Source organism: Manis pentadactyla, chromosome 5 (genome assembly GCF_030020395.1).
Source record: "Manis pentadactyla isolate mManPen7 chromosome 5, mManPen7.hap1, whole genome shotgun sequence".
Taxonomy (NCBI): domain Eukaryota; kingdom Metazoa; phylum Chordata; class Mammalia; order Pholidota; family Manidae; genus Manis; species Manis pentadactyla.
The window spans coordinates 175,333,153-175,355,370 of NC_080023.1; the positions used below are offsets into that span (position 1 = coordinate 175,333,153).

The 22,218-nt window shown below is 47.0% G+C and overlaps 1 protein-coding gene across 1 annotated transcript in view; it reads left to right on the forward strand.

Annotated features, from left to right (window-relative positions):
* The window catches only part of CDH26 (cadherin 26), a 38,931-nt gene extending 18,357 nt beyond the window's left edge, over positions 1-20,574 (forward strand). The window contains 7 exon segments of the mRNA XM_057503291.1: positions 136-387; positions 1,628-1,864; positions 2,265-2,706; positions 12,731-12,848; positions 13,262-13,339; positions 18,587-18,755; positions 18,758-20,574. Of these exon segments, the coding sequence (XP_057359274.1) occupies positions 136-387; positions 1,628-1,864; positions 2,265-2,706; positions 12,731-12,848; positions 13,262-13,339; positions 18,587-18,755; positions 18,758-18,882 (1,421 nt within the window). The 3' untranslated portion in view covers positions 18,883-20,574.
* Positions 20,575-22,218: the final 1,644 nt, after the last annotated feature.

Here is a 22,218-nt window from a genome sequence, read left to right on the forward strand (position 1 = left end):
AAGGGAAACAGTTTCAGTATTTCAGTGAACCAGTTCTTTTCCTCTGAAGTTGAGCGTGCTCATTTTCCAGGGGTCACGCATGGAGCGGGTTCTTTAGTTGATAAGCAACCCCCACTGCAGTTCCCCTCTCACAAGGCCTCCCACTGCAGACTGGGCTGGGGACCCTGATGCTTTTCCTGCCAGACATCAATGACAATGCCCCAGCTCTCTGTTCTGGGTCTCGGTACCTGGAGGTCTGTGAGTCTGCAGTGAGTCTGCAGGAGCCCCTTCTCATCACTGTGGCAGATGGTGACCTGGAGCCCTATTTGGACCTGTTTACATTTGAATTGGCCAATACCTGGGGAAATGTGGAAGACACATGGAAACTGGGGGAAAATCGGGGTGAGTGTTTGTATTGGCCGGATAAAGCACTGAAGATGAGAAAAGCCTGACTCAAACAAGCTTAGGCAAAAAGAACCTGACTGGCTTATGTAACTGACAAGGAGGCCAGGTAAGCCTGTGTCCCAGCATGGCTGGGTCCAGGTGTTCAAAGGACATCCTGGAAGCTGCCTGTCCACACGGTGGCTCTGCTTTTCTCTGGATTCCTCCGTTTTCAGGCATGCTCTCCTCCAGAGGTGGCGGGTGGCTGCCGGGGGTCCCTGGGACCCCCAGGAAGAAGGTTTACATCCCAGAGTGGCTTGGGTCACTTGCTCTGCCTGTTATGTGGGTGGGAGGTGGGAGGACAGATACGCTGATTGGCTGGTTCTGAGCCCACACCTGGACCTTGCTGGTGTCTGGGTTCAGTCTCTCCTGCTCCACATGGACTGGGAGTTCAGGAAGTGCGGGCTCTCCCAAGGGGAAATGCCAGGAGGAACCGCTGGCGTCCACTCTCAGCGTCCCCTGTGCTTCTGCCACTGGGTCTGCAGAAGGCAGCACGTTTCTCAGTCCAGACCCAGGGCGTGTGGGAAAGCCCTGAATCTTGCTCCAGAAGGACCCTGGCCTCTGCCCTGGCTGCTGGGAGGTGATTTCTAGGCCCTTGCAGTGTCCTGCCTGACAGGAGTGCCTTGTTTATCTGGGGGTCTTGTGCTAATCAGATGGGAACAGCATGAGTTCGGGTGGGGGCTTTGGGTCTTGTGGGTATCGGTCCATCTGTAGAGGGCTAGACACTGCGGTCAGCCATGGGGGTGGCCAGGTTTACACGCCCTAGCCCGGATGAGCGGCTCAGCTGGGCTTCCCCAGTGGCCTATCCCGTGCGTGTTGTGGCTCCTCAGTGCCGGGGAGTAACACCGTCCTGACTCCGGGAGACAGAAGAACTGGAAGCCTGTGTTTGGCACTTCCCTGGACTCTGCCCTTTGTGCTTGTCCCCCTGGCTGCTGATTTTAACCTACATCCTCTTGCTGTAATAATCCATGACCAGCTCAGTGAGATCTATGGGTCTTTCTAGAGAATGATCAGACCTGAGTGTGGTCCTGAGACCTGCTGAAACCTGCAGCTGGTGCCCAAGGTGAGGGTGGTCTCAGCGTCTGCTCCCTTGATGTTGCTGTTGGCTGTCTTTCATGCAGAGCCTTGCACGTGGTAGGCGTTTAGTGACCACCTGCTGGGTGACGGGCAGGTGCATGAGGCAACACACGCTCCTTTCCCCTTGCAGGCCAGTCAGTTGAACTTTTCATGCTGAGGAGCCTCCCACGAGGTAATTCCATCAGAGACAGACAGGGCCTTTCCCAGAAGCAGACTGTCCACGCGAGGGTCTGTTCTGTCCCGGGTGCAGCGCTCATGGTCCTGGCTGGTCAGTGGGCTGTGGGGCTCTCCCGGGGGTGCGGCTCAGACTGTAAGCCAGGGTGCAGAGTCCTTGGGGGCGGGGAGCAGGTGATGGCAGGGGTCTGTGGTACGCCTTGAGAATGACCCCTCGGCATCTCAGACTCCCCAACCCAGGTTAAAGGTCACCCATCTAGGCTGCCTGTCTGGCAAAAGTAGGTTCTGCTCAATAAGCAGCAACTTATGACAAGGGGTCCAAGATGAAGGCTGTTTAGTTGAGTTGAGAAGGGTGACCCAATGTTTGTGACAGTGTGGGGGTAGCCACACACAGGTGTCTAGCCTCCTGGGCTTGGCGGAGGCTAATCAGGGAGCCAGGTTTTCAAAAAAATGCATTACTGGTCGCATGGTAGTGACCCATCAGTTCAACAAACAGTCACCCAGCACGTCCTTATGTCCATGCTGTGCTAGATTCTGTGCTATGACAATGACTGAGACAGTTGGACCAGGTCAGCGCTCGGCTGAGTTGTGAGCTAACAACATGATCCTGCCGAAACCTCCAATGCAGAGGGCTTTGCTCAACTCGCTTCCCCCTTTGCCCTGTCGTAGCAGTCCTTCTCTTACGGCTGCGATGCGGTTTTGTGTCTGCAGCCAAGAGGCACAGATGCTCTGCCTGACTGAGGAAGGCCAGCAGGCCCTGGTCACGTACAGTGACGAGAGCAAGGCCATCTCAGCCCAGGCAGCATGGCCATGTGCAGTGGGTTCCAGGACGATGACGACAGTGGTGTTTGCACATCCCGTTTTCACTCCTTGGTCCCCAGTCGTGTCTTCACCCTCATGCATATTAGAGCAGCAAATGGGGAAACACTTCCTGCAAAAATTGTCCAACTCACCTAAATTGATACATTGTTTTATGTCAGTGGTTCTCAACTGGGGACTATTGTACACACCACCCCCGTGTGCTGAGGGTGTTTGGTGATGTCTGGAGATGATTTTGATGGGGTGGAGTGGGAGGATGAGCTTTTGGCATCTGGTGGGTGGAGGCCAGGCTGCTGCTAGACATGCCTCAGTGCATGGGACGGCACCCGCCCTGCAGAGTATCTGCCCTGAGAGTCTACAGGGCTGAGGTCGGGAATCTGTGCTCAGGGGAGAAGTGACTTTAACTAGGTGGCGTTCTCCAAATGGGACCCGTGTTAGATTCACTAATTAAATGAGTCCAGGCTGGCTTCTTGGCCACGGCCTGGGGGAGAGGGTCAGTCCCTCCCGTGGCCAAGGCTGAGCAGAGAGCCCCCGCCCTGCAGGGACAGGAGCTGGCCTGTGCATCTGTTCCACTTCTTAGCACCCCCCGCCATCAAGCTCCCTGTTTAACCCCACAGCCTCATCTGAGATGCGGGGTGATAGAAACCTCACGGACTGGCTGTGGGCCAGGGCAGAAGCTGCCCACCCATGCATGCGCCTCACACTCCCCCGACCCGGGGTGACCGGCCAGCCGCTGCCGGCTCTTCAGACCTGCTGCGCTGACACTGGCCCCGACCCGCTGTCATCCTGGTGGTGGCCCGGGCTGGCGCTCACCAGGCAACACGATGGAAGCACTGTGGCTCTTCTGTCCGTCTGCTCAAGCTAGGGGCGCGCGATCTCCAAATGAAAGCCAGAGGCGGGTCAGAAGGAAACGCCGCCCCACACACAGAGGTCACCCTCGTCATTGTCTTAGTCCTCCGCCTTCAGCTTTCTCCTGGGACACAGCTGTGCCCCGAATGTGGTGCCTCTGGGAAGAGTCCACTTCCCTTTGGCTCTGTGCTCGAGTAAGTAGGGAGACACGCTAATGACGCCCGGTGGCCGGAGAAGCTGGCAGTCGGCAGAGGCGGCTGGGACTCTCCCACGTGTTCTCTTCCTACTGGCGTGCAGGACGATGGGAGGGAGGGCCTGGCACCGTGTTGCCGGCATGCCCAGGGCCTGTGCGGAGCCCGTCCTGATGTGGGGATGGGAAGGCAGGGGGCAGGTCCCGGCCATCTCAATAGCGGGATATCCGGACGGCATTAGAGCAGCTAAGCCCTTGCAGTTTGTTCGTGTCATTTCCAGAAGGACACCACCCGTGTAACAGAGAGAACCTCTCGCCTTAGGCAGCTTCACTGCTCTAGTCACCTGCTGACTCGCCCAGGACGGAGCAGATGGCTCGGGGGCCCACAGGCGGTGCTGAGCCTCCCGCTCCGGGTGCGGAGCCGAGGCTGCTGGCTGGGAGGACAGCAGCAGGGAAGTCACCCCCGCAAGCTCGGGCTGCAGGCCCAGGCAAGACAGAAGATGCCCTGTGCCACTCCTGTAGGCCGCCACCTTGTGGCATCTCCTGGGGAGAAGGAAGCAGCCGCAGAAGCAGGGTGTGCGGAAAGAGGGCTGGTCATTGCAAGGCCGAGGCCGGGCAGGCGGGAGGGCACCTGGTGGCATGAAGGTCCTACTCAAGGACCAGCTGTCCGAGGGAGAGCTGTCCTCTCCTAGTCTCCTCCTGGCAGCCCAGGCCATGCCGCTTGTCTGTCACAGTATCTCCAGGGCTCTGAGAACTGGGTCCACCGAGCCTGGTGTAGGTTCCAAACTACAGTGGATCAGACACATAATCTAAGGGGCCCTTGGCTTTTGTGTATAATGCGAGATTCACAATGTTTTCTCGAGCCCTTAGGTTTACTGGACAATTTAATCAAATAACGCATGTAAAGTCTTTAACACAGGGCAAGGCATTGGCAGGCATGTGATAAACAGTGGCTGCCAAACTTAGCATTGTTTTTTTTTTTTTTTAAATATTTTTTATTGAAGGGTAGTTGACACACAGTATTACATTACATGAGTTTCAAGTGTACAACACAGTGGTAGAACATTTATATACATAATTCTAGGTTCCAGCTATCACCCTACCAGGCTGTTACAATATCTTGACTATATTCCTTATGCTATACATTACATCCCGGTTACTTATTTATTTTACCATTGGAAGTCTGTCCTTTTTTTTTTTTCTTTTTTTTTTTTTTGTGAGGGCATCTCTCATATTTATTGATCAAATGGTTGTTAACGACAATAAAATTCTGTATAGGGGAGTCAGTGCTCAATGCACAATCATTATTCCACCCCAAGCCTAATTTTTGTCAGTCTCCAATCTTCTGAGGCATAACAAACAAGTTTTTACATGTAGAACAAATTTTTACATAATGAATAAGTTACATAGTGAACAGTACAAGGGCAGCCATCACAGAAACTTTCGGTTTTGCTCATGCATTATGAACTATAAACAGTTCAAATATGAATACTCATTTGGTTTTTATACTTGATTTATATGTGGATACCACATTTCTCTCTTTATTATTATTATTTTTAATAAAATGCTGAAGTGGTAGGTAGATACAAGATAAAGGTAGAAAACATAGTTTAGTGTTGTAAGAGAGCACATGTAGATGATCAGGTGTGTGCCTGTAGACTATGTGTTAATCCAAGCTAGACCAGGGCAATAAAACATCCACGTATGCAGAAGATTTCTCTCAGAACGGGGGGGTGAGGTTCTAAGCCTCACCTCTGTTGATCCCCAATTTCTCACCTGATGGCCCCCCTGCGACTGTGCCTGTCTTAGGTTGTTCCTCCCTTGAGGAATCTTACCCGTCTCTGGCTAACCAGTCATCTTCCGGGGCCATACAGGGAAATGTGAAGTTGGTAAGTGAGAGAGAAGCCTTATTGTTTGAAAAAGTTAGCTTTTTACTTCTTTGCATATTTATGCCCTGTGGCTTCTATGCCCAGCATTTGTCTTGAGGTATCTTTACCACTTGGAAGAATTATGATACTCGGTAAATTTGATATGAGGCACGAATTCTATTTAAGGGTTGTAATTAGGAAGGAAGAAGAAAAGCTATAGAAGTAGCAGGTGGAAGAAAACATGGGAAGATTGATTATTTCTTTGATATATCTTCTTGTAGAGTAACTTCAGCATGTATAGGTTTTAAGCTACTACTTAAATTGCACACACACATTAACATAATAGGAGTATAGTTACATAACCAAAGCATATCTGTAATTACCAGCCATCTGCAGTGAAACCAAGAAAACCAGTTAGGCACCTTAGGCATTTGTGAAAACTTATCTATGATATGGTGGATATTGTCCAACTGAACTTGAACAGTCTGAGAGAAATCAGACAAATTAAAACAACCCATTCCTGGGGACTGTTCACATGCCATATGTTCTTTTAACAGTAAATAGTTTGTAGTTGTAAGACTTTGGAGCGCTACAATTTGCACTTCTCCAAATTCTTGGTTGAGTTCCAACAGTATAGATCCAGTCCAATTTTGTTGTTTTACTGTATGCACAGGCCAGCTTAGATATCTCCTTCCTCATTCCCATGGCAAGTCCAGGAACTGGTGGGATGAGTGCATCTACAGCTGTAGCAGTGCGTGGATCTTTGTTGGGGTTTTTTGATGATCATCTTCTGGCATGAGTCTTCCAGAGAGTGCAGATGTTGGAAGTTCTTTTTCATATCGTATCTTAGTTGATTTTCGGGGTAGCCCAATTAGGCTTTGATCCTCTGTATAAACACAAACAGACCCTTTGCCTACACTTTTATATGCCCTTTATACCCTTGTGTAGAACTCGTTGGAGGTTACCACACAGGAACTGCTAGGCTCTCCCCTATACCAGGTCTCCCCTATAAACCCCTTTACAGTCACTGTCCATCAGCATAGCAAAATGTTGTAGAATCACTACTTGCCTTCTCTGTGTTGTACAGCCCTCCCTTTTCTCCTACCCCCCCATGCATGTTAATCTTAATACCCCCCTACTTCTCCCCCCCTTATCCCTCCCTACCCACCCATCCTCCCCAGTCCCTTTCCCTTTGGTACCTGTTAGTCCATTCTTGAGTTCTGTGATTCTGCTGCTGTTTTGTTCCTTCAGTTTTTCCTTTGTTCTTATACTCCACAGATGAGTGAAATCATTTGGTATTTCTCTTTCTCTGCTTGGCTTGTTTCACTGAGCATAATACCCTCCAGCTCCATCCATGTTGCTGCAAATGATTGGATTTGCCCTTTTCTTATGGCTGAGTAGTATTCCATTGTGTATATGTACCACATCTTCTTTATCCATTCATCTATTGATGGACATTTAGATTGCTTCCAATTCTTGGCTATTGTAAATAGTGCTGCAATAAACATAGGGGTGCATCTGTCTTTCTCAAACTTGATTGCTGCGTTCTTAGGGTAAATTCCTAGGAGTGCAATTCCTGGGTCAAATGGTAAGTCTGTTTTGAGCATTTTGATGTACCTCCATACTGCTTTCCACAATGGTTGAACTAACTTACATTCCCACCAGCAGTGTAGGAGGGTTCCCCTTTCTCCACAGCCTCGCCAACATTTGTTGTTGTTTGTCTTTTGGATGGCAGCCATCCTTACTGGTGTGAGGTGATACCTCATTGTAGTTTTAATTTGCATTTCTCTGATAATTAGCGATGTGGAGCATCTTTTCATGTGTCTGTTGGCCATCTGTATTTCTTTTTTGGAGAACTGTCTGTTCAGTTCCTCTGCCCATTTTTTAATTGGGTTATTTGTTTTTTGTTTGTTGAGGCATGAGAGCTCCTTATATATTCTGGACGTCAAGCCTTTATCGGATGTGTCATTTTCAAATATATTCTCCCATACTGTAGGGATCCTTCTTGTTCTATTGATGGTGTCTTTTGCTGTACAGAAGCTTTTCAGCTTAATATAGTCCCACTTACTCATTTTTGCTGTTGTTTTCCTTGCCCAGGGAGATATGTTCAAGAAGAGGTCACTCATGTTTATGTCTAAGAGGTTTTTGCCTATGTTTTCTTCCAAGAGTTTAATGGTTTCATGGCTTACATTCAGGTCTTTGATCCATTTTGAGTTTACTTTTGTATATGGGGTTAGACAATGGTCCAGTTTCATTCTCTTACATGTAGCTGTCCAGTTTTGCCAGCACCACCTGTTGAAGAGACTGTCATTTCGCCATTGTATGTCCATGGCTCCTTTATCAAATATTAATTGACCATATATGTCTGGGTTAATGTCTGGATTCTCTAGTCTGTTCCATTGGTCTGTGGCTCTGCTCTTGTGCCAGTACCAAATTGTCTTGATTACTATGGCTTTATAGTAGAGCTTGAAGTTGGGGAGTGAGATCCCCCCTACTTTATTCTTCTTTCTCAGGATTGCTTTGGCTATTCGGGGTCTTTGGTGTTTCCATATGAATTTTTGAATTATTTGTTCCAGTTCATTGAAGAATGTTGCTGGTAGTTTCATAGGGATTGCATCAAATCTGTATATTGCTTTGGGCAGGATGGCCATTTTGACGATATTAATTCTTCCTAGCCACGAGCATGGGATGAGTTTCCATCTGTTAGTGTCCCCTTTAATTTCTCTTAAGAGTGACTTGTAGTTTTCAGAGTATAAGTCTTTCACTTCTTTGGTTAGGTTTATTCCTAGGTATTTTATTTTTTTTGATGCAATTGTGAATGGAGTTGTTTTCCTGATTTCTCTTTCTGTTGGTTCATTGTTAGTATATAGGAAAGCCACAGATTTCTGTGTGTTGATTTTGTATCCTGCAACTTTGCTGTATTCCGATATCAGTTCTAGTAGTTTTGGGGTGGAGTCTTTAGGGTTTTTTATGTACAGTATCATGTCATCTGCAAATAGTGACAGTTTAACTTCTTCTTTACCAATCTGGATTCCTTGTATTTCTTTATTTTGTCTGATTGCCGTGGCTAGGACCTCCAGTACTATGTTAAATAACAGTGGAGAGAGTGGGCATCCCTGTCTAGTTCCCGATCTCAGAGGAAATGCTTTCAGCTTCTCGCTGTTCAATATAATGTTGGCTGTGGGTTTATCATAGATGGCCTTTATTATGTTGAGGTACTTGCCCTCTATTCCCATTTTGCTGAGAGTTTTTAACATGAATGGATGTTGAACTTTGTCAAATGCTTTTTCAGCATCTATGGAGATGATCATGTGGTTTTTGTCTTTCTTTTTGTTGATGTGGTGGATGATGTTGATGGACTTTCGAATGTTGTACCATCCTTGCATCCCTGGAATGAATCCCACTTGGTCATGGTGTATGATCCTCTTGATGTATTTTTGAATTCGGTTTGCTAATATTTTGTTGAGTATTTTTGCATCTACGTTCATCAGGGATATTGGTCTGTAGTTTTCTTTTTTGGTGGGGTCTTTGCCTGGTTTTGGTATTAGGGTGATGTTAGCTTCATAGAATGAGTTTGGGAGTATCCCCTCCTCCTCTATTTTTTGGAAAACTTTAAAGAGAATGGGTATTATGTCTTCCCTGTATGGCTGATAAAATTCCGAGGTAAATCCATCTGGCCCGGGGGTTTTGTTCTTTGGTAGTTTTTTGATTACCTCTTCAATTTCGTTGCTGGTAATTGGTCTGTTTAGATTTTCTGTTTCTTCCTGTGTCAATCTTGGAAGGTTATATTTTTCTAGGAAGTTGTCCATTTCTCCTAGGTTTCCCAGCTTGTTAGCATATAGGTTTTCATAGTATTCTCCAATAATTCTTTGCATTTCCGTGGGGTCCGTCGTGATTTTTCCTTTCTCGTTTCTGATACTGTTGATTTGTGTTGACTCTCTTTTCTTCTTAATAAGTCTGGCTAGAGGCTTATCTATTTTGTTTATTTTCTCGAAGAACCAGCTCTTGGTTTCATTGATTTTTGCTATTGTTTTATTCTTCTCAATTTTATTTATTTCTTCTCTGATCTTTATTATGTCCCTCCTTCTGCTGACCTTAGGCCTCATCTGTTCTTCTTTTTCCAATTTTGATAATTGTGACATTAGACCATTCATTTGGGATTGCTCTTCCTTTTTTAAATATGCTTGGATTGCTATATACTTTCCTCTTAAGACTGCTTTTGCTGTGTCCCACAGAAGTTTGGGCTTAGTGTTGTTGTTGTCATTTGTTTCCATATATTGCTGGATCTCCATTTTGATTTGGTCATTGATCCATTGATTATTTAGGAGCGTGTTGTTAAGCCTCCATGTGTTTGTGAGCCTCTTTGCTTTCTTTGTACAGTTTATTTCTAGTTTTATGCCTTTGTGGTCTGAAAAGTTGGTTGGTAGGATTTCAATCTTTTGGAATTTTCTGAGGCTCTTTTTGTGGCCTAGTATGTGGTCTATTCTGGAGAATGTTCCATGTGCACTTGAGAAGAATGTATATCCCGCTGCTTTTGGATGTAGAGTTCTATAGATGTCTATTAGGTCCATCTGCTCTACTGTGTTGTTCAGTGCTTCCGTGTCCTTACTTATTTTCTGCCCAGTGGATCTATCCTTTGGGGTGAGTGGTGTGTTGAAGTCTCCTAGAATGAATGCATTGCAGTCTATATCCCCCTTTAGTTCTGTTAGTATTTGTTTCACATATGCTGGTCCTCCTGTGTTGGGTGTATATATATTTAGAATGGTTATATCCTCTTGTTTGACTGAGCCCTTTATCATTATGTAGTGTCCTTCTTTATCTCTTGTTACTTTCTTTGTTTTGAAGTCTATTTTGTCTGATATTAGTACTGCAACCCCTGCTTTCTTCTCACTGTTGTTTGCTTGAAATATGTTTTTCCATCCCTTGACTTTTAGTCTGTACATGTCTTTGGGTTTGAGGTGAGTTTCTTGTAAGCAGCATATAGATGGGTCTTGCTTTTTTATCCATTCTGTTACTCTGTGTCTTTTGATTGGTGCATTCAACCCATTAACATTTAGGGTGACTATTGAAAGATATGTACTTATTGCCATTGCAGGCTTTAAATTCGTGGTTACCAAAGGTTCAAGGTTAGCCTCTTTAGTATCTTAGTGCCTAACTTAGCTCGCTTATTGAGCTGTTATATACACTGTCTGGAGATTCTTTTCTTCTCTCCCTTCTTGTTCCTCCTCCTCGATTCTTCATATGTTGGGTGTTTTGTGCTGTGCTCCTTCTAGGAGTGCTCCCATCTAGAGCAGTCCATGTAAGATGTTCTGTAGAGGTGGTTTGTGGAAAGCAAATTCCCTCAGCTTTTGTTTGTCTGGGAATTGTTTAATCCCACCGTCATATTTGAATGATAGTCGTGCTGGATACAGTATCCTTGGTTCAAGGCCCTTCTGTTTCATTGTATTAAATATATCATGCCATTCTCTTCTGGCCTGTAGGGTTTCTGTTGAGAAATCTGACATTAGCCTGATGGGTTTCCCTTTATAGGTGACCTTTTTCTCTCTAGCTGCCTTTAACACTCTTTCCTTGTCCTTGATCTTTGCCATTTTAATTATTATGTGTCTTGGTGTTGCCCTTCTTGGATCCTTTCTGTTGGGGGTTCTGTGTATTTCCGTGGTCTGTTTGATTACTTCCTCCCCCAGTGTGGGGAAGTTTTCAGCAATTATTTCTTCTAAGATACTTTCCATCTCTTTTCCTCTCTCTTCTTCTTCTGGGACCCCTATAATACGGATATTGTTCCTTTTAGATTGGTCACACAGTTCTCTTAATATTGTTTCATTCCTGGAGATCCTTTTGTCTCTCTCTATGTCAGCTTCTATGCGTTCCTGTTCTCTGATTTGAATTCCATCAATGGCCTCTTGCATTCTATCCATTCTGCTTATAAACCCTTCCAGAGTTTGTTTCATTTCTGCGATCTCCTTTCTGGCATCTGTGATCTCTTTCCGGACTTCATCCCATTTTTCTTGCATATTTCTCTGCATCTCTGTCAGCATGTTTATGATTCTTATTTTGAATTCTTTGTCAGGAAGACTGGTTAGGTCTGTCTCCTTCTCTGGTGTTGTCTCTGTGATCTTTGTCTGCCTGTAGCTTTGCCTTTTCATGGTGATAGGAATAGTCTGCAGAACTGGGACGAGTGACGGCTGGAAGGACTTCCTTTCTTGTTGGTTTGTGGCCCTCCTCTCCTGGGAGAACAGCGACCTCTAGTGGCTTGTGCTGCGCAGCTGCGCGCAGACAGGGCTTCTGCTTCCTGCCCAGCTGCTATGGAGTTAATCTCCGCTGTTGCTGTGGGCGTGGCCTGGCTCGGGCAGCTGCTCCAAAATGGTGGAGTCGCGTTGGAGCAGGAGCTGCTGGGAGGCTATTTATCTCCGTAAGGGGCCTCCCTGCTCCCTGCAGCCCAGGGGTTAGGGTGCCCAGAGATCCCGGATTCCCTACCTCTGGACTAAGTGACCCGCCCTGCCCCTTTAAGTCTTCCAAAAAGCACCCACCAAAACAAAACAACGACCACCAAAAAAAAAAAAAAAAAGAAAAAATTTTTAAATTTAGAAAAAGAAAAAAAAAAAGTTTTTAATTAAAAAAAAAAAAGGTGGTCGTTCGTTTTTCTTTATTCTCCGGTGCCACCCTCAGGCCTCTGCTCACCGGTCTTTCTGCTCTGTTTCCCTAGTATTGGGGTCCCTGTCCCTTTAAGACTTCCAAAAAGCGCTCGCCAAAACAAAACAGCAAAAAAGCAAAAAAAAAAAATGGTCGCGCACTTTTCTTATGTCCTCCGACACCCCGCCTTCAGTGCCCGCTCACTGTTCTTGCTGCCCTGTTTCCCTAGCATCGAGGGCTCCCTGGGCACGTACTGTGTCTGCACTCTGGCCCGGATGGCAGGGGCTGGGTGCTCGGCAGCCCTGGGCTCCGTCTCCCTCCCGCTCTGCCTGCTCTTCTCCCGCCGGGAGCTGGGGGGAGGGGCGCTCGGCTCCCGCGGGGCCGGGGCTTGTATCTTACCCCCTTCGCGAGGTGCTGGGTTCTCTCAGGTGTGGATGTGGTCTGGATATTGTCCTGTGTCCTCTGGTCTTTATTCTAGGAAGGGTTGTCTTTGTTATATTTTCATAGATATATGTTGTTTTGGGAGGAGATTTCCGCTGCTCTACTCACGCCGCCATCTTCCGCCCCTCCTTTCCAAACTTATCATTATTAACAGGAATTACTAATTCTGTCTCTGTCACAGTGATGAATAGGCCACCCCAGCGCACATGTCCCCCCATTATCCAGTTTACATGAACACACCAGCCTACATCTGTGCATCCAGGTGCATCCTGTGCTCTGGCTCAGACTCACTTCATCGAACACTGCTGTTGATTCTGCCCGTCTTGTCATGTTCTGCCGCTGGACGCCTCCTGATCGACATGCTCTGCAAGACGGCCCAGGTGCTTGCTGTCCATGGGGAAGCTGGTGAGCTCTGAGAAACCCAGCACCACTGAGGAATGAAAGAATCAGTGCACACAGCGCCGCCCAGCCTTGGAGACACTGGGAGCTGACATCACGAGCCTTGGAACAGGATGAGCTTCTGGATTCTGAGGCCCTACTGGGATGAGTGTTCATCCCATCACTTTGCAGAGACACAGACCAACCAGAGCCCCCCTTCCCGACTGCAATCACCGCCCACCCCCCAACCACACACACCTGGAAGTCAGCTCCATCTATAGGACACATGTATTTTCTAGAGTCTGGGTGTTCTCTGTGATGGCGTGCATGCAGTGTGTTTCGGGGAGATGTTTCTGCTTTTATTTCTGCCCTCTGTAATTTTAGCCCTTATGTATTTCTTCCCCATGTCCCATAGGGAATGTCGGATGGCAAGGATTGGATACCAGCCCTGTTGATTGGCACAGCTGAGGTGGGCGCCCAGCTGGGTGCAAAGGTAAGCGTGGCTTATTTGCTGCTGGGGTTTAGACAGAGAGGTGGCTTTGCAGACGGCCCCTGGAGCAGGGAACACCCTGGCTACTCCTCCCACATTCAGTGGTGTCCCTCTGCAAGCCCGTCCCCATCTGCCTCCACCAGGCCCCTGCCAAGTCCCTGTGATTCTGCTCAACCTACCAGGCCTTGGCTCCACATCACAACCCTGTCAGCTGACTGTGCCCAATGTCAGTCTGCCCGGTGCCACCTTCATGACTTTTTGCCACATGTATATGCCTCTTGTACTAGTGTATTTTCAAAACACCTTTTCTTTAAATAAACTTGGGTTCATCTGAGGTCCTTGTCTTTAAATAGGAAATTTTAAACTGTAAAATCTTAAACTGAAAATTCAACTGTAAACCAAAAAAAACAGTTTCACTTGTATAAAGAGCAGGTTAAGTGGAAAGTAGACACAATAGAAAAAGAGCCCAGTAATTCTAGGTAGAAATTGCTGCATTCCCAAGGCTCAGGGTCTCTGTGAAAAAGGGAAGGACATCAAAGCCTGCTGGCACCAGATGGACACTTAGCCCCAGGTCACTAGGAGCAAGGAGAAGAGACTAGAAAAGGAATGATTTCCTCTCTGTGGTCAGTTCAGCCACTTAAGCCCTGTGCCTAAACTCACTGAATCTCTGCTTCTCCAAGTAGTAGGTGTTCCCACTCTGGAAACCATGAGTTAGTCGAGGGCTGCCATAAATCACTGAGCAGGTGCCTGGCTGGGGGCAAGCAGGGCCGGGTCAGCGAGCATTCTGCCTAGCCAGGCTGCTGGGAAGAGCTTGCACATGGACACCTTCTCACTTGCACATGGACACCATTGGAACTGGTGGTGGCCTCTTTCCTTATCTGCAAGCTTCCAGAAGCCAGAGCATTGCTGCTGATAAGCAGGATGATAGCTCTGAGCTACGGACCTAGCCCTGGGTCTCAATTCAAGCACAACCCACTGAATTTCACCAGAGCCCATGGAGGAGAGCATCTTGTTTCCCTGTTTACAGGAACCTGTGGCTCCTGGTTCTCAGTGTGTCTCCAGGTTCCCTTCACATGCCCTGTAAATGGTAATTGCACCTGTGGTGACCGGCTAACTAAACTGCCATTCACACACCTTTCCTAAGTTGAGTCGCCACTTATGATGTATTGGGTAACTTGATACTTCAAAATCTGTTGCAAAGCATGAACTGTCTTGATATAAGGATTGCTGAGGGTCATTGCTTGCTTTATTTTCTTTGAAATTTTATTTCATTTTCGAAGGACCTATATTAAAATAATAGAAACTCAAAGCAAAACAGTCCATAATCCCATTCCTACATCTAGGCAGTCTCTTCATTTCTCTGCATCACCTTCTAGATCTTGTCCATGGGGATGTCTGGTTTTGAGGCATCTATGGTACCATCCATGTTGGAATCTACATCTCGAGCCACTTCAGGCTACACGTTTGCATTTGCTAGTCTTTTTTCTAACATCTCTCCACCTTTCTTTTCCACTCCCCTCCCCCTCATCATGATGCGTATTTTTCTGACCTATGGGTGTCTGAGCAAAGGAAAGGTGTGGAAAGACTCACACCCCTGCTTTGTTTTCAACTAGAGAGAAATGCGCTACCTTTTGAATAAATCAGCATTTCCACCTGTTTATAAAGGAGATGCTACCACACCCAGTGAGTGCATCAGACCAACACCTTAGTCCTTGAGCAATGTGGGTCCACTTATACACGGATTTTTTTCTATAAATATATTGGGAATTTTTTTGGAGATTTTCAGCAATTTGAAAAACCTCGCAAACTGTATAGGCTAGAAATATTGAAATAATTAAGAAAAAGTTAGATATGTCATGAACGTGTAAAATATATGTAGAACTAGTCTATTTTGTCATTTATTACCTTAAATCAATGATAGGCTAGTAGTTAAGTTTTTGGGGAGTCCAAAGTTATACTTGGGTTTTTGGCTGTCATCCCCTAATCCCCACACTGTTGAAGGGCCAACTGTACATATGTGTATATATATATATATGTGTGTGTGTGTATATTTACACACACTGCGTATGTGTATATATGTATGTATACATGTGTAAAGATATATACACACATACAACTGTATGTATACATTTATTAAACATGGACATGTAAAGTCTTCCCAGAGGCATCACTTTTCATATATATATCCTCTGGAGTGCCGTAGGTATGCGTACGCCCAGGGATGACCAGAAGTCACTTCAGCCATAAAAGCCTCTTTGTGGTTTAAAGCACAAATGCTCAGCATAAAAACTCAGTTAAACCCACCGCACCCGGGTTACAGCCTTCAGCCCTGAGGTGTAAGGTCCTGCGGGAGGCTCTGTATTCTGGCCTCTGCTCACCTCTGCTCCCTACCTGCGTTCTCCTCTGCCTGCCACTGCTGTGGGCCTTTGCTGGTCTTTCTACTGAAAGCCCTCTGCTCCCTTCCCTTCTCGTGTCCTCCTCCTCCTGAGAGGCCCCCAGGTGCACCCATACTCTCAGTTCTCCCCAGCGGCCTCGCACTCTGTGCCTGGTGGCCCTGACTTAGCGAGTCAGTTGTGGAGTTGGTGGGCTCCCAGGTGGCGCCCACCTGGTGGACTCTGAGCCCATTCCTCCCCATCCTGAGCCCACACCCAGGGACCCAGATGCAGGGGCTGCGTGAGCAAGGAAAGGCTGTAGGCCGCGGGGGAGCAAGGGTCGGAGGAAGAGCAGTTAGAACAGGGGCAGCGGGACTCAGCCGCTTACTAACTACGCTGGTGAAGGGTCCTAAACCTCGCTGGCCACCTCGCTCCTGCTTCCTTCTTACCTAGGACTCGGAACTGCAGGCTCCTGCCTCTCCCACCACACAGAGGGGGGATGCACGCGCACACAGCCCCGGGCCCTCCCCATGACAGCCTTCCCCCTTCAGCCATGCTGAGTGACAGAGGCCACTGCCATGGCGTGGGGAGGGGGGCTCCTCAGTGGTCCAGGCCTCTCTCTGCTTGTTTGCTCCACAGGTTTACCTAGATGCCGCGGTGCCCAGCAAGCCCTGGAAGTGAGGGCAGGACTGCAGACCCTGAGTCAGGTCTGTGTGCCACCTTGTCCGTGTGCTAGCTGTGGGTTCACCTTCTGTCTCGTGGTCCTGGGACCCTGTTTTGTGAAACCCAGTGCTGAGTCTGGGTGGCCTGCCCTCTGGCTGCAGAGTGGTGACAGTCGACTGTGGGTGCTGTGGACTGAGGAGGTGAGAACCAGACCGTGCATGCTCTGGGGTCACAGCGCCGGGTCTCCTCCGGGTCCCCAGGGTGGCAAGTCCATGTCTCAGTGAGGCTCTGAGGCCACAGGGAGCTTGGTCCCTCCCAGCCCTGCAGGATGAACAATGTCTGGTGGCTGCTGCAGTAAAAACCACACCTCTTTTCTCCAAGTCTGGTAGGAGCCTGAACACAAGGCAACCCAGGCTCCTGCGGGGAGGGGCTGGGCTGCTGTGGGTGCTTCGTCAGGCCTGGTCACTGGTGAGGAAGGAATGGGGTGAGCCACCCAGACAGGAGGGTCTGCCCACTGCTCTGTGAGCAGACTGAGCCCCTGTGAACAGGGCCACATCAGTACTGCTGCCTGACATCTGGTGGCTGAAGAATAAATGAACGCACAAACCCTTCTTCACCCCAGCCAGGGGAGGAGAGAGCAGAAATGCAGGTGCAGGAAGTTGCTCAACATGCAAAGCTGGGAGACCACAGACATGGTTAGCCTGAGGCACACCTGCCCGCCTGGCCTCTGAGCCATATCCCCAGTCCCTTCTTCTCTCTGGAGCCCCCACTTCCCGTCTCTAAAGGGGTGTTGGAACAGCTCCTATGCATCAGGGAGGATGCCGTGCATGCACAGATGGAGTTGCTGCATAAATCCAGTCCATGGCCATGGTCACGCAGCTCGTTCATGCTCAGCTGTGCCAAGGGGCACGTGGTCAGTGTGCAGGGCCTGCTGGCTGGCAGGACGAGGTGGTGCCTGGCCCCGGGCCTTCTCTGCCATTGGCCCAAGCTGTGTGGCCTGGTGCCAGGAGAGAACAGAGCGGATCAGGAGGCCTGGCTCCTTGCTTTGTGAGCCTTCTGACTGAGTCGGGTCTTACGTTGAATTATTGATCTTATGGGGCCCGAAAACTGCTGAGTCGGGTGGAAGCCACTGGCCGGCCAGCAGCCTCAGCGCTTGGGAGTGGCTGCCTTGCAGCACCAGCAACCCGGCAGCCTCGGCTTTGCTCCACGCCAGCGGCGCCGTCATTAATTATCCATTTGGCTTCACTGAAGGGATGTGACAGGACTGGTAACACTTTGGAGTTGGGTGCATGTGTCGTCTGCTGGCTGGCGAGGGCTTCCTGTGCACCCCACCCGTGCCCCGTAGTCTGGAACTTCTGCGCCCCCAGAATCTGAAGGAGTAGATTCAGCAGTGGGCATGTGCGCTCCCCGGTGGGCACCGGGAGACCCAGGGCTGGGACATGGGGATTCACGCTCAGTGCAGAGCCCAGGAGGGACTCCTGAAGCCAGAGGGAGCTGGGGCAGCAGGGGCCGGAGTTGGGTGGGGTGTGTGAATGGCTGTGAGCTCGGGGCCTGGTGGGCTCGGGGGCCTCTGCTTCCCCTTGCGGAGCCTCCCCTACCTGGGCTCTGAGTCTTTTGATTCTCTGTCCTCACATCCTACATGAGCTCCCCTGTCAGGAACTGTCCTTAGCTAGTGATGGAGAAGAAGATTCTAGCTAAACCCACTCCCACCATGCCTGATATAATGGCTAAACTTTAGACTGTGCCCTCCTAGAGGTATTTGAAGGTAAATTGGTAAAACCCCTTGGACCTCATCCATCTGTCCATCTTCCTATCCAGCAAACTTTCACTGAGTCACTCAGGCCAGAAACAGCCTGCAGTCTTCAGGGAGAGATGCCTTGGGCCCTGAAGGATGAGCTGGAATTTGCTGGCAGGGGGTGAAGGTCATTCAAGGGAAGGGGACACAGGTGCAAAGCCCAGAGAGGAGGTGTCAGGGCACAGATGGTGGAGGGATTGACCCTAAAGGATGAGTCTCTGTGAGGGCAGAAGGGGTGGGAAGACCTCTGGAGGGGCTGTTGTCATGGTATCGAGGACGAATACTACCTGATTGTCAGGGCGCCCTCCCAGCAGTCAGCTGGGAAGCAGGAAGGTGGTTTCTCGCTCCTCAGCTGGGCCTCCATTTCTGAGTCTGTAGAAACTTCTGCTACAGCTGGGGACAAGGGACTGCCACCATTAATATGGCATCAAGGTGTCCCTCAAATGTGACCTGGAGAAAACGGATGGTGCGTGGAGAAGCCGGCGTCTATCTTCTCTTGCTCTGGCCTTTCCCCGGCTCCGTGATGCTGACGTGCTCGGGGATGGCACGGGCCACCTGCCTCATGTCTACACCGAGGAGGGAGAGCGTGAAGAGCAGAGACCCTCCGTCCCATCACCTCCTCTGAGCAGGAAATGTCGCCTGACTTGCTGGACAGTTTGGGTTCAAAGAATGTTCCACTTGAAGAAATGTATTCGGAGTCAGGCGTTCCTTCCTAGATAATGCGTATTTTGGGGAATTGAAACAATTCATGGAGGGCGAACCATATTCACGGGATTTTTTTTTTCCTTTTAAAAAACATTTCCTCATAGTCCACAGATGAGAATAAACTGTGAGTCTGGAGTAAATGTTTGATATTCTCAGACCGACACCTTGAGCCAAAGCAAGATAGCAGGCTATACTCTTTAAAAATTTGATTTGCGGATAGATTTTCTAAAGAAACTTGAACTTAATTGTGGGATTCCTTGCTGCCATCAGCAACCCTGCTTTGAGGGTAAATGAAAACATAATCCATAGATTACCCAGCAATTTGGCAGAAACAGGTAATACTGGGGAAAAGTGAAAATAGATTCTTTTAGTGATTATTTACATTCCTACAATTATAATTCTACTTCAGTTTAAGTGAAAGAACTTTTGTGATCAGTATTTTTAGTGATTATTAAAAAAATATTGATTGCTTTTCACTTTTTGAGTAGATAAGTAAATAAAATCTTATGAGAGAAATGATTATGCTTAAAACTTTATAAGCAGTATATGCTTTAAAAATGAATGCACATAATTTAACTTACTGGTATTATATAAGTGAAAGAATTTAGTAGACTTTGAATGAATAAATTCCATTGGGTTCTATCTTTAAAGAAAACCACACACTTTATTTTTTTAATTGTCTAATTATTGCTAGTGGAAATGTGGGGGAGGGGTAGTTTCTTTTAAAAATCTTTAAAAAGTTTAAGTAGTAGGACATGTGCCCTATAAATAATTTTCTTTCTGAGTAATAGATCAGAGACTGGCTAAGCAACATTTTAAATGTTATCATCAGGAAAATTTAATGTGTATATTGGATATCTCAAAGTCTATGGCCAAATTCTAAAAAAATTATGTGATTAATGAACATAATCTTTTGTGAGTGCCCTCTTGGGCGGGCCCCAGATAAATCAGGAGAAACATACATTTGCTGTTGAACCAGTGAAGTGTAATATTAAACAGTAAGTTTTAGCTGACTCACAATTAAAACGTTCCTCTTCTTTCTGGAGAAGCTGTACACATATTTATTTTAAAGGGATCTCAAGTGTTTGTACATAGTTTGTACGTCGTTTATACACGTATATATCTGGTGCTTTGGGGAACTGAGAAAGATAAAAACCCTCTCCAAAGCCCTGGAATGTCAGTCTGACACACGGATGTGCAGGCAGCGTGCTCAAGCTGGAATGATCCAGAAGAGAGTCTAGGAAGTTTTCTGAGCAGTTCAGGATAAAAGTAATTTTTTAGAAAAGTATACTTTTTGAGTCTGATTGTTGGCAGGGATCCGTAGGTGATCATTAGACCTTCCAGGATATGAGGCAGGGGTCAGAAAACGATGGCTGATGGGTGGATGTGGCCCACCATTTGCACTTGCATATAAAGCTTTATTGGCACACAGTTATGCTTATATGTTGTTTAATGTGTTGTCTATTATTGCTTTTTGAGCTGCCACAGCAGAGCTAAGTGTCACAACAGAGACTGTATGGTCCACAAAACCAAACATATTTACTCTCTGGACCTTTACAGAAAAAAGCATGCCAATCCCTTGCTGAAGGCATTCTTTTTAGAAATTCCACATGGTCTCAAACATATGAAGATGTAACCACACCTTGCATTAAAAACAAACCCATTGCCAGAGTGAAACAAATTTTGGAAGGTTTTAAATAAGTTTGTTTCTGGCTGTGGGTAGCTTATTTCATTTACTACTGGTTATGAAATCTTGGCAGTTGTGCATAATTGTGATATGGGTCTTCCCAACTGAATTATTTTTAAAAGTAATAAAATAAAGATGAAAAATTCATGAATACCAAATTTACCAGTTAATGAGGACAAAATAGTTCATTTTGTAGAGCCTTAATTAGACATTTATTAATTTTGATTTTGCTGTTTTCTTTGTATATTTTGAAGCCAGTATATATTTTTTCCAGACTCTGAGAGCTTTCATAGGTCTTTGACCTTGAGAGTGTCCAGTGGAGAAAATGGCCTTGTTGGCATGTTTATGAAGCACACCTGGCATCTAATACTTCAGCCTTCCCCTTTGGGTGCCAGTCTCTATTATATATTATCACCTTCCGCAACTGATAAACATTCACAGATCCTGGCTGGTTTTCTCCACAAGTTCATTCTCAAATCTATCATATTCTTAGAAAGGTTTCCATTAGAAATGCCTGCATGAGGTTTTGGTAAACTGTTTTCTTCCAGTGGAATTTACATGTACTTGTGAACTAAACCAAGTCTTATTAATGACAGCAAAGAATGTAGTGAGACAGAAATAGTAAATATTTTCAGGGAAAATGTGATTTTATTAAGAACATTAGCTTCTGAATTACTTAGCATCCGAAGAGAGCTGTCATCCAGTATGTCAAATATTGAGTTTGCGTTTCATCAGTTTTAGTTTCCATTGGCATTAACAATCTCATTGGTTTTATGGAGCTTTTCATTGGGAATGTTTGTTTTGCTTACTTTTATGATTGGCTGAACACAGAAGCTATCTTGGTTGTTAAGATGTTACCAAGCAAAACAGTAACCTTGGGAAGCCTCATTTTATGTCCCTGTGAAGTAGGGGCAGCAACAGGCCCCTCAGAGGCGACGTGTGGGTGAACTACACACCCTGTCCAGTCCCTGTGCCTCCAAGTGTGTCGCAGGCCAACCAGGTCTGCCACACAGATGGAGGAGGAGGACAAAGCCAGACGGAGCTATAGTAACAGGGAAGATGTGGTCCCTTAACTTTTCCTTTAGAAGACAGACAGCACAAGGACACTGGCACCGACACCTGACACGAATGTGAGTCTACAGAGACTGCTGACTGCCCAGTATCTGTTTCTGCTCCTTCCTCAAAAAAACCAAACCAAAACAAACAAAAAACAAAACAAACCCCTGAATTTTTGGCCATCCAGAATGGGAGCAAGATTTCCATCTGCCCTTGCAGCCAGGTATGGCCATCTGACTAAGTTTTGACCAATGGAAGGCAACTTCCAGGAAGTGTCCTTGAAATGTAAAGATGTATCTGTCTCTTCCCCCTTTTCTTCTACTGGCTGGAATGAGGATATGATGGCTGGCGCTGGGGCAGCCATCCTGGATACTGCCATTAGAGCTGATGCATGGTGTGCATCATAGGATAGAAAGGGTGTGGGTCTTTGACACCAGGGAACCCCACTGGACCCACCCCTAGATCACTTTACTCCAGACTCAAAATAAGGGGGAATTAAGTGTGTCTTGCTTAAGCCACTGCTATTTTTGATTTTCTGTAACTCATGGGCAAATCTAATTTTAACAAAATAATCTGATATAAAATATAGGACCAAGGGAACCAA